The sequence below is a fragment of the Aedes albopictus genome, chromosome 2 (genome assembly GCF_035046485.1).
Source record: "Aedes albopictus strain Foshan chromosome 2, AalbF5, whole genome shotgun sequence".
NCBI lineage: Eukaryota > Metazoa > Arthropoda > Insecta > Diptera > Culicidae > Aedes > Aedes albopictus.
The window spans coordinates 165,548,699-165,565,344 of record NC_085137.1 but is presented as its reverse complement, the minus strand read 5'-3'; the positions used below and the strand labels follow the sequence as shown (position 1 = coordinate 165,565,344).

General features: G+C 41.3%; 1 protein-coding gene across 3 annotated transcripts in view; it reads right to left on the bottom strand.

Moving 5' to 3' along the window:
- Window positions 1-3,114: 3,114 nt before the first annotated feature.
- LOC109407043 (low density lipoprotein receptor adapter protein 1-B) overlaps window positions 3,115-16,646 on the bottom strand; it is a 44,139-nt gene continuing 30,607 nt past the window's right edge. For 2 of the 3 annotated variants that reach the window (XM_029859448.2, XM_062850682.1), the window contains 3 exons: window positions 13,772-13,960; window positions 4,546-5,090; window positions 3,118-4,475 (listed from right to left, as the gene is read on the bottom strand). In XM_029859448.2, the coding sequence (XP_029715308.1) occupies window positions 4,380-4,475; window positions 4,546-5,090; window positions 13,772-13,960 (830 nt within the window). In that variant the 3' untranslated portion in view covers window positions 3,118-4,379. Of the gene's footprint in view, window positions 4,476-4,545; window positions 5,091-13,771; window positions 13,961-16,646 lie in introns of all 3 variants that reach the window. The other variant, XM_062850683.1, reaches the window with a different exon arrangement.

Here is a 16,646-nt window from a genome sequence, read left to right as displayed (position 1 = left end):
GTGTCTTCATTCGCTAATGGCAGTGCTGCCAGTTTATCTAAATGTAAGGCGATCACTGCACACTCAACACTCCTCCTCAGTGTGAGCCCTGTCTTTTACATTTTCTTCCGTTGTCAACACATACAACGCATTCTACAATACTCATTAAAATTTGGTCACATTTCTCGCTTCCACATGCCTCCTCCTATTCTGGAAATCTTTCTAAATAACTTCTTGACAAAACGTACGGATACAGTTTATTGAATAACGTATAACCCATTCTGTTTCTTGCCTACCACTGTGATACTACCTTCTTTCTTAATAACACATACATTTGAGCTAAATTGCACACTAAAGCCCTTTTCCGCAATTCTGCGTACGGACAACAAATTTCTAGCCAAACCGGGTACAAAAAACACTTTTTCAATCTTGACCATATTTTGTGTTCCGTCTTTCTTGGTAACTTTTAGCATTCCTGTACCTACAGCTGTAGCCGAGATATTTCGCCCATCAGCCAGAACGATCTTCTTGTCACAAGCTACTAGTCCTTTCAACAGTTCAGCCTTTCCAGTCAGGTGCATAGTGCATCCAGAGTCCAAACACCACTCTTCTTCTTTGATCTTATTCGCACTCTGTTCACGTCCTCCAGTCGCAGCAAAACAAATATTCCGCTCATCATGAATCTGCTGCCGTGTCTTGCGCGCCATCGACACTTTTGCTTCTTCTTCGTCCTCTTCGTCGCTCACATGAAGTTTTGGGCAGTCCCGCCAAAAATGTCCCAATTGTTGGCAACAGTAACACTTCTTCTTACGCTTCTCATTTTTATCATAGCTTTCACCTTTTGTACGAGCTCCCCGGCCACGAACAGCTGCTTTCAATGCCTTATCATCGGCCATGTCCGAATCCATATTTTCGCTCTTCCGTTTCCACTCGTCCAGCAGCTTACCCTTCACATAGTCCTGTTTCAGCTCTTCTACTGGACGACTCTCCAACGCTGTAATGAGAGCATCGTAGCTTGCAGGAAGACTTGACAGAATGATGGCCACTATCCAGTGCTCCTGTAGCCCCTCGCCTAAAGCCACTAGCCGGTGCACTAACTCTGCTACTTCCATCAAATGCTGGGCCATGTTTCCGCCTTCCGCCAGCTTCAACGAACAGAGCTTCCGGAAAACGTAAATTTTGTTCGTGAGAGAACCGCGCTCATGATATCCTTTCAACGAATTCCACATATCATATGCCGTGGCAGCACCCATCACATGGCACAGCTGATCGTTGTCCAACGCCAAACCGATCGTAGCCCTTGCTTTACCATCTCTCGTTGTCCATCCGGCGGGGGGCTCAGCTGGCTTTTGCGTCGTCACCACTTCAAACAAATCATCTTTTACCAGCAGCAACTCCATTCGAAACTTCCAACTTGCCCAGTTGAAGTTATTTAACCGTTCGAATTGGATTTTCGCCTCCGCCATTCTGTTGTTAAACAGGGATTCCTCCAACGGTCAACGCGAATATCACTATTTTCTTTTCGATTCACTGCAGTTTCCTCTCACTCGCGCCGCGCCACTGGGCCCATTACCTGTTGGCCGACCACCGAAATGAGGAACTCTCGCTCAACCGCAAAAGAAATACTACACGAAATAGTGATAGGAAAGATTGTATATTGAAGTTTCTTGTGAAACGGTTCTCTTAATACTAAAAGCTAAACATAAACAAATCACAACATACACTCGGATGTGTCTTCATTCGCTAATGGCAGTGCTGCATTGGGAAGATGGATGCACTGAAGGCACATATATAAATTTTGTTTTTTTTTTGTATATTGTTTTTTTTTAACTAGGGTGCGGGCACCGGTTTTGGCCAGTCTAAGGGAAATCATTTTTATAAAAATAACCAATAATCCAATGAAAACTACCAATGTGTTAAATAAAAGGCTTCGATCTATACTTTATTAGAAAAATGCAAAAATCAAGCTAATACTTGATTTTAGTATTAAAAGTGGCACTGGCCAAAATAGAAGTCTTGCCGCAGTTTTGGCCATATTCTTAGCTTTGGTTTCTATTTTGGCCAATCACGTGTATTTCTTATGGGAGTGGCCAAATTAGAAGCACCCTGGCCAAAATAGATATATGGGAGCTGATTTTTTAAGAAAAAATGTTTTTTCTTTCAGTTTTTAATCAAAATGTATGGTTTTAACAGCTGCAATCATATTATTATATTAGAATCTACTAGTAAAAAATAAATTTATGCCAATTTAGATCGTTACAGCCTGAATACCGCACTATGGCCAAAACTCCGGGCTGGCCAAAACTGAAGCTTCTACCCTATATATTTATAAATCGTATATTTCACCTTGAATTTATCTCGAGATTCTTATCAAGCCCTTCGGTAAAAATTAATGAAACTTGTGGGACTTCTTGCAGTTATCATAAGTAGTTAGGTATTTGGACATGGTCCTCTTCGAATCTATGGCTTCTCTCCTCGTACCATATAAACCTTCCTGGATTCATATGCGACTTATTGCCGGCGCTAAATAGATTACATTATATGGAATAATGACATTTTTACATGAAACACTATTAATAATGGAAAATGTCTTGAATGTAAACAAACATGGTAACAAGGAACAGATTAGATCAGGAAGGATAAAAATGTCGTTTTGTTCCCAATGGATCACTGATGATCCACATGTTTGTTCATAAAATTAGTGTTTTCTCGTCAACTTGTTTGTGAAACGGTATTTTATTGTGCTAATATACATATTGTAGGGCATGCTAGTATTTTTTTCCAATGAAAATAATGTTCATGTTTCGGAATATTGGATATTCAAATTTTGTTTGAATTAAAATAGAAAAAATACCGACTTTCGCTAAATGATTTAGCTCTAGAACAAAAACGAGCAGAGAAATTTTGACCAAACTTGGCATAATAGTTCATTAAACGTATACAAACATCTGACGAAAAAATGGAAATGATCTAACTTATCCTGTATTTGTATGAACAGTGGAAATTAGTGGATCACCTGTGCTACCATGGGAAAGAAAGGGTTAACATTATTGAAAATATTGTAGAATGAATACATCTCACAAATTAAAGTTTTGGACAAATTGTTGTTTTTTAAAAATTTTTCAGCGTTTCAATAACCTATAGCGAATAAAACTTGTACGGCGAAAAATCCAAAAAATATTAATTATTGTTAGCAGTTATGTACACATAACATATCACCGAACACCAACTTAAAAAACAAATATTTATGATCGAAAAACCCTCAACATTTAAAAAATGACCTGTCCTAAAAAACACTAATTTTTTGTCGAACTTTGACAGTCTGTTTTAAATATCTTCAAAGGTTATACAATTCCGTTCTCTACTAAAGCTACCTCGTCGTTGAGTTTAAAAACATTTCCAATTAAAAAAAAAAATGAATCATCAATTTGATGTATTTTTTATTTGCGTAATCGTGCTTTGAATAAGCATCAAAAAATAGGGTCCCTGAAAAATTACCTTTTTTCATTTTTAAGAATTGCGCTAAAATGGAGTCGAATTTTTTCTTGAAAATTTTTTTTTACCTATATTATGAGCAATCTGGGAAAGAATATAGGGGAAATTACCTATTCTCGGCCGTTTTGTTCTCTTCGTCTTTGGGGTTTTATTGAAACCTATTGAACTCAGACTTGGTCTCAAATCCTTCCCAACTAAGCTGAATTATATGGCCAAGTTTCAGGCAATTTGGCTCACAAAAAACCCCCCATGACGAAGAGAACAAACCTGCCGATAATACCCATTGTCACCCTATTTGCGCTAAAATATTTTCAAAAATCAAAAAAATTTCCATTTTTTCCGCAATTTCAAATTTTTAAGAGGTGTCCAAAATTTCAAGATCATGGGTTTAAACTTTAAGATTGATGACCATGTAAAATAATTATTTTTACAAAAGCAAAAGTGCCATTCCTTTTTCTGAGGATTTATTTAGTACCTCGAAAAATAAAATTATTTATAACTTGAATAAATTATTTTTTAGGATGTTTTGAACATATATAGTTAATTTCCGATACAGTCCTTACACCGTTTGTTGAGTAAATAATATGCTTGACTTCCCAAATTGAAGTTGTTGGAGTGGATTAACGATCGTTGTGGTACATACATTCCCTTTCTTTGGAAGTGACGCTGAAACTTTATTTAAAAATAATCTGATTTATTGCATCATTTTTAATTCACATTAAAATTATAAACATCCAGTTTTATCACAATTGCTTACAACTAAGTTTTGAGTTTTTTTTTGTATTTTGTAATTTTGTATGCAGTAAGTATGTGTTTATTTTTGTATTTTTGTTTTAATCATTAAAAAAACAATTACTCTCTATCTTATTGATAAGATAAGCTCAAAAGCTGATAATTGTCCTCCTTCAGTTGGAACAAATTGCAGTCCTGCTCCATCCGTTGGCAGTGTTGAGATTTGGCACTGTGAAGAATTCTTGCGATTGATCATCCTCAAATGAAACCTGTCGATAGATGAAGGACACATATGAATTACATAGTTACAATTTTTTAAATTTACTTTATAAAACCTACCCAAGTATTCTGCAGTAGTTCCCGATGGTCTTTGGAGCAAATCTCCGCAGTCAAATCCGAATTGAAATCGATCAGTAAACTCTTACTGTCGGTCTCGTCTCTGCTTTTACTACTACTGCTGCTACTGCCACTGCCACTATCAGCCGATCGACTAGAACCATTCAGTTTGACCAGCTCTTTGCGCTTCCGGTCCGCCTGGAACTGCTTGTTTTGCCAGATTTGATAAGCGCGTTCAAAACTGCGAGCCACTGTCAGCGTAACGGTTTGAGCCATTTTGCGCTTCTGGCACAAGAAGGCATAGCAAATCAGAGGGCCGTCGAATTCCACCTCTTCGGCGTCCTTGCGGAAACACATCTCTTTCACTTCCGTTTCCGGATTGTGTACGGTACCGACGAAAGCAAACACGTGATCATGTGCTGCATCCGCTGAACAATAGGAAATGTTGTAAATGGACACCTGCAGCAGGGTTTCCCCGGTGGTAAGGTCTATCATTTCGATGCCTTTCGGTGAGATGGATAGGGTCACGCGCTGAAGTTTTTTATTTCCTGTAGAAAGATAAAGAAAGCATAATTACCGTTTAGAAAATAACACTTCACCGTCTACAACCAGGAGTTGTACAGACTGAACAAACACTAACATTAGGCAACAGACAGCACATATAACACCCATTGACCCAGTGTAAAATTTTCCGTTTGACGAAAAGTTTTTCCTGACTAAAGCGGGAATCGAACCCACACTCCTAGGATTACGAAACGCCTATACGACTAACTCCCTAGCCACATGGTCACAAAGTCCCTGTTTACGGACGAAGCGGTAAGGATGGCGTTTGCGTACGTCAGATCCATTTTTTGTCTGTATTGGTGAGAGGAGACTTCCAGCCCGAACAGATCCCATTGAGATCAGTAGCCTGTGCCCAGCAACTCCTATCCCTACCACCAAGTGACACCGGCCGAACTGTGAGCATCCTCAGAGAAGATCGGGCAACCAACCCCGGTGGGAACTTTGGTCGCAGGCTGACAGGGAAGGGGGGGGGGGGGGTTTGCTTTGCAAACCTGAGCGTCTGTTCTTCAAAAGGAGTGGCTCACAACAGCGTCTGATCCCCATGTTAGGAGCGCGTGATCAACTTCCGAGTGCCAGGAAAGGGCTCTAAAGCAACTGTGCACTATGGTCCTCCAGAAAGTAGAGGGTTGGTGTCAGGCCCTACGAGCTAGCCGTAAGAAAACCAAAGCAACAGAATAATACGAACCGAGACCAACAGTAACGACCCCAGCGAACAAAAAGGACTTGTGATTGGAAACTTGGTACGTGAAACTACAGATCTCTCAACTTCATTGGGAGCACCCGCATACTCGTTGATCTACTGAAGACACGCGCGTTCAGGATCGTAGCGCAGGAGGTGTGATGGACAGGATCCAATGAGCGAACGTTTAGAGGCAATCATACCATCTACCAGAGCTGCGGCAACACACGCGAGCTGAGAACAGCTTTCATCGTGATAGCCTCCCTTATCGTCACACCTGGAGATCACCACAGCAGACGGAATCGCAAATCGATCACGTTCTGATTGACGGAGGGTACTTCTCCGACATTATCGACGTCAGGACCTATCGTGGCGCCAACATCAATGAGCGAACCCTTCTGTCAAATCAGCGTAGACGCGAACCTCTTCCTATATGAACACACGGGGGTTTGGGATCAAGCTATCAAACCAACGTGAACCGTTATAGAGGTGGCGATAGTGTTCGGCTATTTTTCATCATGGCGTCGCGGACAACAAATTTGAATTTGTTTGTTCTAGCCAAGGTTCTAGCTGTCACGTCGATTCGTCGGTGGTCAAACTGCGCCTAAAACTCTCCGTCATCAACAATGTACGGTACCGGCGACCGCCACGGTACAATGTAGAGCGACTAAAACAATCGGATGTCGCCTCAACATACGCACAGAATCTCGAGGCCGCGTAGCCAGACGAGTGCGAGCTCGATGAGGCCCCTCTCGAGGACTACTTTAGTACAATGAAGGCAGTAATCAACGAAGCAAACGAGAGCACCATCGGCTACGTGGAACGGAATCGTGCAGAACGGTTTTGGAGGAGAAGAACGCAGCGCGGGCAGTAATGCTGCAGCAAAGGACCCAACAGAACTTGGAACGTTACAAACAAAAGCGGAAACAGCAGACCCGCCTCTTTCGGGAGAAAAAGCGCCGCCTGGAAGAAGCGGAGTGCGAAGAAATGGAAATGCTGTGCCGTTCCCAAAAAAACACAGAAGTTCTACCAGAAGCTCAACGCATCCCGCAACGGCTTCGTGCCGCGACCCGAAGCACTTTAATCAGCACCTGAATGGCGTGGAAAACGTGGGCATGGAAGGCTACGACTACGCCAGTGCAGCGGAGGCCGGAAATGAACCAACTCCCACGCTGAGGGATGTTAATGATGCCATTCATCAGCTAAAACCAACAAAGTAGCTGGTAAGGATGGTATCGCAACTGAACTCATCAAAATGGGCCCAGAAGAGTTGGCCACCTGTCTGTACCGGTTGGTAGTCAGGATCTGGGAAACCGACCAGCTACCGGGGGAGTGAAAAGAAGGGATAATCTGCCCCATTCACAAGAAAGGTGACCATTTGGTATGTGAGAACTTCAAAGCGATCACTATTTTGAATGCTGCCTTACAAAGTACTATCCCAGATCATCTTCCGTCGTCTGTCACCTAAAACGAATGAGTTCGTTGGAAGTTATCAAGCCGGCTTCATCGACGGCCGGTCGATAACGGACCAGATCTTTACCGTACGGCAAATCCTCTAGAAATGCCGTGAATAGCTGGTCCCAACGCATCACATATTCATCGACTTCAAAGCGGCTTTAGACAGTATCGACCGGGCAGAGCTATGGAGCATCATGCACGAAAATGGCTGTTTTGGGAAGCTGACTAGACTGATTAACCCTTGAGCAGTATTTTCGAGCGACGCGTGCTAAGAATGATCTTCCGCGGTGTGCAGGAGAACGGTGTGTGGTGGAGAAGGATGAATCACGAGCTCGCTGCACTTCAGGGTGAACCCAGCATCAAGAAGGTGGCCAAAGCTGCAAGGATATAGTGGGCAGGGCATGTTGCAAGAATGCCGAATAACAACCCTGCAAAGTTGGTGTTCGCTACTGATCCGGTTGGCACATGTCCGTAAGGCTTCCGTGCAATCTTCCCTTCAGCGCAACATTCGCAGGTCCGGAAAACATTTCTTGATAGCCACGCTTTTGCCAATCCTTCACGAGCAACCCACAGAATAGCGTTCGGATCACGGTGTCCTAGCTTGCGATGTCAAGAATGGATGCAGTCTTTCATGCGGTGAACAGCCTTCATGCTTCGCTCGGCGCTAGTCTCCAGTTGATACAGTCCATTTTTCTTCTTTGCAACTGTTGCTACCACGCCACGCCTCCGCATCGAATCACGTAGCCTCGGGTTTTCTCAAACGTAAATTCGGCTCCCTTGTTTACGAGGCTCCCAGAACGGGAATCAAATTGAGTTCCAAATCCGGTACATAGTAGACATCGCTGAGGGTGGTCTCTCTTGCTGATCTCCGTTCTCATCGTAACAGAACAAGTGACCGGAACCGACATCTGTCTCGTTGCCATCAGCCAGAGTGATTACCACGCCCATGGTTTGCTTCAGTTCATCGAAGAATGTTCAGTTGCAACACATATTCGAGACAGAAACTCTGTGTTGAAACATTTGGCAAGTATTGTCTATCCGGTTGGTATCAGGACAGACATTCAGTCAAAAATTGCCATTTTCTTGGTCTTGTCGCAACTTTTTCACAACTCTTGCGCTGTGTTGCTAATGACAAGGAGATAGATGCGCACTACTTCCGAAATGATTCAGAAAACGTCGCGAGTCAGGTCGCGTTGCAACTCAGTTGTGCGACGTCCGATTTGGTGGCGGCCCGACAATAATAAACATCGTTTGCTAATTCAATACTGCATAGCCGTTTTTATTGATACATACACGGTAAAAATTCTGCACGCTCGCTTCAAGGAAAAAATCCTTCAATTTGCCCAATTTGTCCAAAGTGAAAAGCTTCGGATGATGATGAGTGCTTGGGCTTGAAATTAAATATAGATGGCAGGTGCACATTGGTCGGACTCCATACAAAGGGGCGGCCAAAACTCCCAAAAAACGATCACATTCGTTTGAAACTTTATTTCTCCTTATAACAAAGTTAATGTATTGTAGTTTTATGATTCTTAATTAAAAGCATACCAGCTTTTGTATTTCAATGACATTTTCACTGTCAAAGTGGCCTAAGTTATAAAATTGAAAAATGAATCATTCGAAAAAAGTAAAATATTAATATTTTGAGAATGGAATATATGATTTATGTTATCCAGCATATGAAAGATTATTGTTGGGCAGTTTGAATGCACGTAAAGTGCAAAATTAATATGTCACAAAACGTTTCAAATTTTCATATATTGTACCTTGGGAATTTTGGTAATTTTTCAGTTAATCGCCGCAATTTCGAATAGTACATCTTAAACATCATGCTTAGGGTTGCATAAAAACGTTTAAATATTTTGCAGAAAATTGCAATTTTTCAAATTAGAGCTTTTTAAAATAGGCATGTTTTTTCATATATTTTACGTTATTTTTCCATTTTTGACTGAAATAAAATCTATCTTCCCACATTTTTACACGTTTTGAAAAAAACTTGATTGGATTTGATCGAAAGTTGATCAAATAGGGAATCGCGCTACTTGGGCGGTGGCTTCTATATTCGTCTGTTTTCCACTATAACTCAGTCAATCTTGAACCAATTGACACAATTCTTGGAATGCGGTGAGATAGGTATAGTATCTACCCGTGTACAAAATTTCAAGTCAATCGGTTCAAAATTGACCGAGTTACAGTGGAAAACAGACGAAAATAACAGACGAAGAAAACCACCGCCCAAGTAGCGCGATACCCTAATTGAATTCAAATTGATTTTCCAACAAAAAACGCAAACAATGTGAGGTTTACTGACTCATACCGTTTTTAAAATTATTGAAGTTAGGTAATTTTTGAATACCCCTTTTAAAACACCAAAAATACTATATAACATATGGGACTGTTCATAAACCACGTAGACCAAAATTAGGCCATCTCAGGACCCCCCCCCTCCCCCTTGTAGACTTTTGTCCATACAAAAATTTTGAAATTTGTTTGGAGAGTAGACTTTGGCTAGACCCCCCTCCCCCCAAAAAGTGAACGGTCCCAATCTAGGCAACCTATAACTTCGATTAAACACATAAAAAGAGTTTTGACCGAACTCCATTGTTCGCGCAACACTACAATATATACAATTACCCTACTGAGTACCTCACACCCATTGTAATACACATCACACACAACTAGCAGTCTAATAAACAGTATCAAGTATGCCTCCGCCATGGCTGGACGGGAAATAACTGTCGTTTCATTTATTCAACCACAACGTAGGAAATATCCCTGTCCGGTGTACCAACATAATTGCCAAAACCTACGGTTTTCAATCGAGAAATTGTACATTGGCGAGGGCAACACATACAGGTACAGAAATGGATGCAGAATATCACCAACAGATGTAAAACAATTCCAGCTGCTTTGAAGCTATTGTAGACTGATGCATTGTGTCTTCTCTTTGCAATATGCGGATAAACGCGATGAAAATACGGCAAACGAACAAGAATCCGAGAATCGCACTCGCCATTTCATGAGATCATGTTCCTTGACCAGAACTGTCCGTAGTTCGAGGCGAGTCAAGAACGTACATGATCGGCCAGATGGCTACCTAGATGGGCCACACCACCGTAGCTGGGAGTCGAACTGGTTGCTTGCTGTTGACGGCGTATCTAACATCACTTTTTCACTATCATCACTTGCTTTGAAGATGCTGCAGGCTACATTGCAATTGAAATTTAACCCAAAAGATCGCGTTATTGGTCACGGCACCAATTATGTTGGCACACCGGCCAGGGATATTTCCTACGTTGTGGTTGAATAAATGAAACGACAGTTATTTCCCGTCCAGCCATGGCGGAGGCATACTTGATACTGTTTATTAGACTGCTAGTTGTGTGTGATGTGTATTACAATGGGTGTGAGGTACTCAGTAGGGTAATTGTATATATTGTAGTGTTGCGCGAACATCCATCTTTTTCCGACCATTGTGAGGTGGTAGAAAGTGTTTTTATTTGATTCGCACCTGTCCAAAAGCAATGATGCAAATTATCACCTCACGAATGCTCATTCAACTTATCTACTGTATTTTTATCGCTTGCGATTGAATCACACTGCTCAGCAATGACCAGAGGCAAAGAGGTGGCAAAACGAACATGATGTAACTCACAAACGATTTTGCACACATCTGTCAGTGCCGCCACATTGACCAATCCAAATTCCTGTGTGGTAGTGGTTTGTTTTCAGATTTCTCGTGTTAATCTATCTGTAAGAACTTTGTAAACATCTTTTGTTCTCACGTATATGGATAGGCTTGCAGTAGGTTTCGTGAGACTTTTTTTTGTCAACTCAATAGAGATAAGTGACATTTCAACACACGAACACTAGCGCAAATTTTTCCTCACACAAAAGTGCACGCCGATTGAAAGGCTACTCAGATTGCATATGCAAATATTACCCAATCGATTTGGGTAAAACGGGTAAATAATGATAAAACTAACGTCCGGGGCAAGAGTGCAAATATTTTCCTCGCAGTTTCACAACTACATCTACAAAAAAGGCACGCATACATTTGAACGTGATTACCTCTATGCTCACCCGAACAGCCGAACAACACCAAATGGGTTGGTTTTAGAAGCTACGGCACGAACGCTCGACACGCACACAGAAGCAACATTCGCGTGTACCGACACCACACCAATAACGTTTCCAGCCTACGATGCTTTGCGATAAGCTGATCGAAAAGCATCGAAAGCGATGAAAAGACAGGCTTGGCTGTAACACAACAGCTCAACGGCGAAAAGGAGCAGCCAACAATGCTGATCAGCGTCGAGTCTGTTCGTGTGCTATTCGTACGGGAGGTCGGTTTGATAAAGCGAGGAAGGGTGAAAACGTATTGGTTATCGAAAGCGAATCGCATCATTTCGCGAATGTTTTCATCAAATAGCAAGCTTGTCCAACAGATGTGAAGTAGTGTAGTGGTAGAACAAATGATCATGACTTGAAATCAAAACTTTTTCAATAACGAGTTGAAGTGAAGTTCCATTAATATTGAAGAGGCATTGGATCTTCTTTTCCAATTGATATTCATTTGATATCGAATGTATTGAACAATAATGCGAATCCAAATGCCAATCAGTTTATATCAGCGTGCAGAATTTTTACCGTGTATGCAGTTGAAACGATAGTAGGCCTCCACTAGATGATTATTTTTACATCGTAAAAGTGGTTCAGAGTATCATGGTGAGTCCGTCTTATCTCCAGGGGTGTAAGGTCCTACCCTCTACGCCCACCCAAACATGCTTACCTGCGCGCCATCTACTGTTGGTACTAATTTGTTAACATCTTTTGTTCAATGGTTTTATAAACATCAAGAGAAACACAAACATCCGTGTTTTTCTCTCGATTTAGATGCTTATGATCAGTGCTTTCGGTAATTATCGAACTTTCTTGAGTCATAGTGTTAAATTATCCTCTCATTTGAGAAAAATAATCGACCAGGGAGTTTTCAATTTATAGCCGATTTTCGCACTCCAAACAAAGCAACAACAAAAACAAGCGAGGCTAATATTTCATAATGGTAAAAACAGAACACTGATTTTTTCGGAATGGAATTTTTCAATCTAATATGCTGAATATAACAATCTTTATGTTCAAATCACATACTGAGTTGCTTTTAGCATGGTAAAACGGTATTAAATTCAGTTTTGCAATCGAAAATAGAACTTTTATTGTTTGGTAGTTACGTCTTTTTACTGGTTCTAAAACATGTTAGAGGGTAGGCGGAATTTGTCCCCAGTTGACAGTCAACTTACACCCCTGCTTATCTCACCTTAAGTTCGCTAGTAATGGAAAGTTGGACTTAAGCTGACTTGTAGTGTCACTTATAGTAAAGAGAAGATGCGTAACCAATACCCAGGCACTATATATGTATTTAATAAAAAAAAAGAAAATTATTGGCATACGTTATTCGTAGAACTTGTAGCAAACAAGTATAGCTTTCAATTTGTGCCGAAAGAATTAAGTTTTGACAAGTTTTAGTGTAATTATGATTAGTTGAAGTTCAAAAATAGTCGCAAAACACAAAATTGATTTGATGCTTCTTTTAATATCAATGGATTTGGCTGAAATTTTGACCGGTTACTTTAGGATGCCAATCAAATATGGGGGTGGACTTGAGAATCAGAGAACATTTTTGAAAAGGTGGACAGGCCTAGTATTTGTGTGTTTCCCATATCCCGCAGCTTCGAGCATATCTCGTAGATAACCAGAACTGTCTCGGAATGTATAGCACTACTGTTTGTGAAGTTGCCAACGATCCTCCTGTATCTGACAAATGGATATTACGAGCTGAACTGCGACATCAAGATCATCGGAGTTTACATAGGATGCACCTTCATCCCACTCTGGAGCTCGAGCACATCGATAAGACGGCGTTCATACGTGTAGTTGGGGCAGTGTGATCTCTTATCGGAAACAGAAAATTTTAGGGTAGCAATCCAAGACCGTGTAATTGCGACGGAGGGGATCCATTGCAGTACACGTCGTGATAGACCGTCGTAGGAAGTACAATTCAGTTGGAGAAACGATCGAGCATGTCGTTGCTGTCAAGTGTTAGCTGGTCCTGCCAACCTCAACCATCACTGCAATGTAGACAAGATTGTACTTTATCAGCTTGCTATAAAGTATTTATAACATGGTGGACAAATTTGTACTTTACTACTAGTACTAGTCGGATCCGGTTCTGCAAAATAGTTGCATGAAGTTCTACTAGAATCGAGAGAACAATATGATCGTACGTCCTTATTCATGGCCACCAGCACGACATTGTGATTTACGATAAAAGGATCAAGCTGTTAACCCTCACCGATGTCGCTGTACCTAGATTATAATGCTCAATCAACATTTACTGAGACAATAACGATCGAAATTGTCCCAAAATTATTAGTAAGATCCCCAGATGGAATGGAATTGAACAATGGCCTGAAGAGCATTCAAAACGGGGTGTCCTTTGAAGCTGAATCCCTATAAAACAACTCTTACCTTTCGCAGCAGTGATGATCTTCTTCACCGCCTCCGCCGTGGAGTTCTCCGAACGGGGTGTCGCTATCGTCGTGTTACCCAAATACTTCACACTGTAGGTGATCGCCTCGCCAAAGCCATCCTCCAGCTCTTCGTGGTTGTCCGAAAAGTCCCGGATGTTGTTGGCGAGTGCCAGCTCCTCGCACAGCTCTAGAAACCAGAGAGAACAAGATCGAACGATGCATTATAATCTCACCTTTTAGTGTGGCAATTGATATCAGAATCAGAAATTGTTTTGCATGTGCAACCGAACGCTCGCTACGCCTAGTTATCATTCGAATTGGAAAACACTTCAATCGAGTCAAAGCGTGCTGCCGCTCGCTCTCGACATGGTTTCCTTCGGACATAGACGGGGCGCCCTCTTAAGATAAGCATGGCTGCTGCACTTTGCTGCAGCAGTAGGCAGATACCTGGGAGCTGCAATGCATTGATTGCCGTTCGGCAGTTATGAAATGGACCACGCCTGGCCGGCGTTGTCGACCGGTTGGTGTCGGATGGTTGATAGAGAATAATTATTTTTAATAATAGCTGATCGCAGAACTGCACGGCCCGGTGGTAACAGTAAGGACAAGCAGTTTCAAACGATATCGTTGTGTATATTGAAATGAATATGTAAACAGATTGATATTGCATGCTGGAGTAAGTGTGCCACGGTTGACCTCCGCCAGGATAGGACCGGTGATAATTCATGACTTGCTTCGGGTTATCATAGTACGAGGCAGGGCACCTTTCCAGAATCAGTGTGATATGGTGTTCATTTCATTGAGGAGAATTATCAAATAAAATTAATTTCAATTAATAACAACCAGTGATAAGTGTGTATAACCTAGATCCTGAAATCAATCTCTTAATTGATACCTGAGCTAAGAATTCAAAGCTGAAGAGTTTATAAGTAAAACAATCAAAGTTTGGTAACCGAACATCCGTCTCGCAATATTTTCGTCATCAAAAAGATGCAAATTAACATACTGAGAAAGTTTTTAGAATTTCAGAACCCGAGCAGGAATGAATAACTGACTCATAACTGGAGCATACCAAAGTCAGGTATCATACCAAGGCATTGTATTGGTCGGTTATCCAGGTTTTGAAAATAATTTATTTTGATATTTTATAGGTATTAATAAAATACCTCAACGAGTTATTGGTTTGGTGTTGAGGACTGCTCGAGGTATTATTCAATTATGGAAGTTTTAAAGAAATTGCGTGTACTGTAGAGCGGACCTGGTGGGATGTTTAGGACACATGGCTGTCACGCCGAGGACCTTGGATCGAATTCCATTCTCTAAAAGCTCTCAAAATGTGGGTTCTTCGATTCTTCCTTCGGAAGGGAAGTAGGGTCGTGGGCCCCAAGATAAACTAGCCACACATTGAAAATCTCGTTATGTGACCGACAGGCGACAGGGTACCCGGGTACCCAGCACCCATTTGAAATACACGGTGTAGAAAAAATCAAAAAGTTTGTCGGACACATAATTAAGATATAGCGCATCGCTTATATTAAATTTCTTACATATGACTTACAGTTATGTTCCGTTTTTATTCCGTCGGGAGTACCGAAAATCATCTAATTTGGTCTTGCATATCGTATAGAAAATGTGGTGCCTGAACATCCTGTAGCCATTACACTTCGCTGAAGGAACTCCTGAAGGATTCATAGGAATGATCCCTAAGAAAATCTCAAGATAAGTGCCTGAAGAAATCATGGAGTATTCTTAGATAGAGTCTCGGAAGAAATTCTTGACGGAATCCCAAGCCAAATCTAGGAAGAAATCCTGAGAAGAATCTTTGAAGCAATCCCGAAAGGATTCCTGGAAAAATTATTAAACGAATCTCAGAAGGATTCTCTGAAAACAAAGATCGGGAGAAACTCCTGGTGGACATCTGGGTGATCGGGGGAAACATCACTGAATAAATCCCTGGAAGAATCCAGGAGAAATCCCCGAAGGAATCCCTTAATGAAACTCGGAAAGAATACCGATACCTGACAAAATCCTGAGAAAAATTCCTAAAGAAATCTAGGGGAAATGAAATGAATGAAGGAATCCCTAAAAGAATCTCGGGAGGGATCGTTGAAGGAAACCGAGAAGAATCAATGAAAGAATCCTGGGTGGATTCAATAAAATAATTTTTGGAGTAATTCCGTAGATCCTGAACGGGATCTATAAGGAAAGCCCGGGAAAATTCCCGAAGGAATCTCGGGAGAAAACCCAGGAAAAAAATTAAGGGATCTTGGCAGAAAGTCCTGAAAAAATCCTTAAAAGAATATTTGAGTAATTCCTGAAAGAATCCCATAAGGAGTCTCTTTGAACATCCTGGAGGAACCTCTAAAAGAATCTTGAGAGAAATCTCTAATAAGAGAATCTTGAAGGAATCTCTGAAGAATTCCCGAGAAAAACACCTGAGTGAATAAATGAAGGAATACCTGGAGGAATCCCTGAAGGAATACCAAGAGAAATCACGGAAGGAATCCCGACAGGAGTTCCTGAAGAAATCCCAGGAGAAGGAATCCCGGAATTCCTAAAGGATACATGCAAATGAATATCGAAGGAATCTTGGCAAGAATCTGTACTGCAAACCTGGGAAAAATGAATGATGTAATCTAGGAAACGTTCAATGAACGAATCCTGGGAGGAATTCCTGGGGGAATCCTGAAAGGAATCGCTGGAAGAACCCCATTAGAATTATCAAAAGAATACTTTGGGAGAATCCCGAAGGAATCCCTGATGCAATCTAGCAAATAATCCATGAAAGAATTCTGAGAGGCATCCCGGGATAAATCTCGACAGGAATCAATGAAGGAACCTCAGCAGGAATCGCTGATGAAATGCAGAGAATT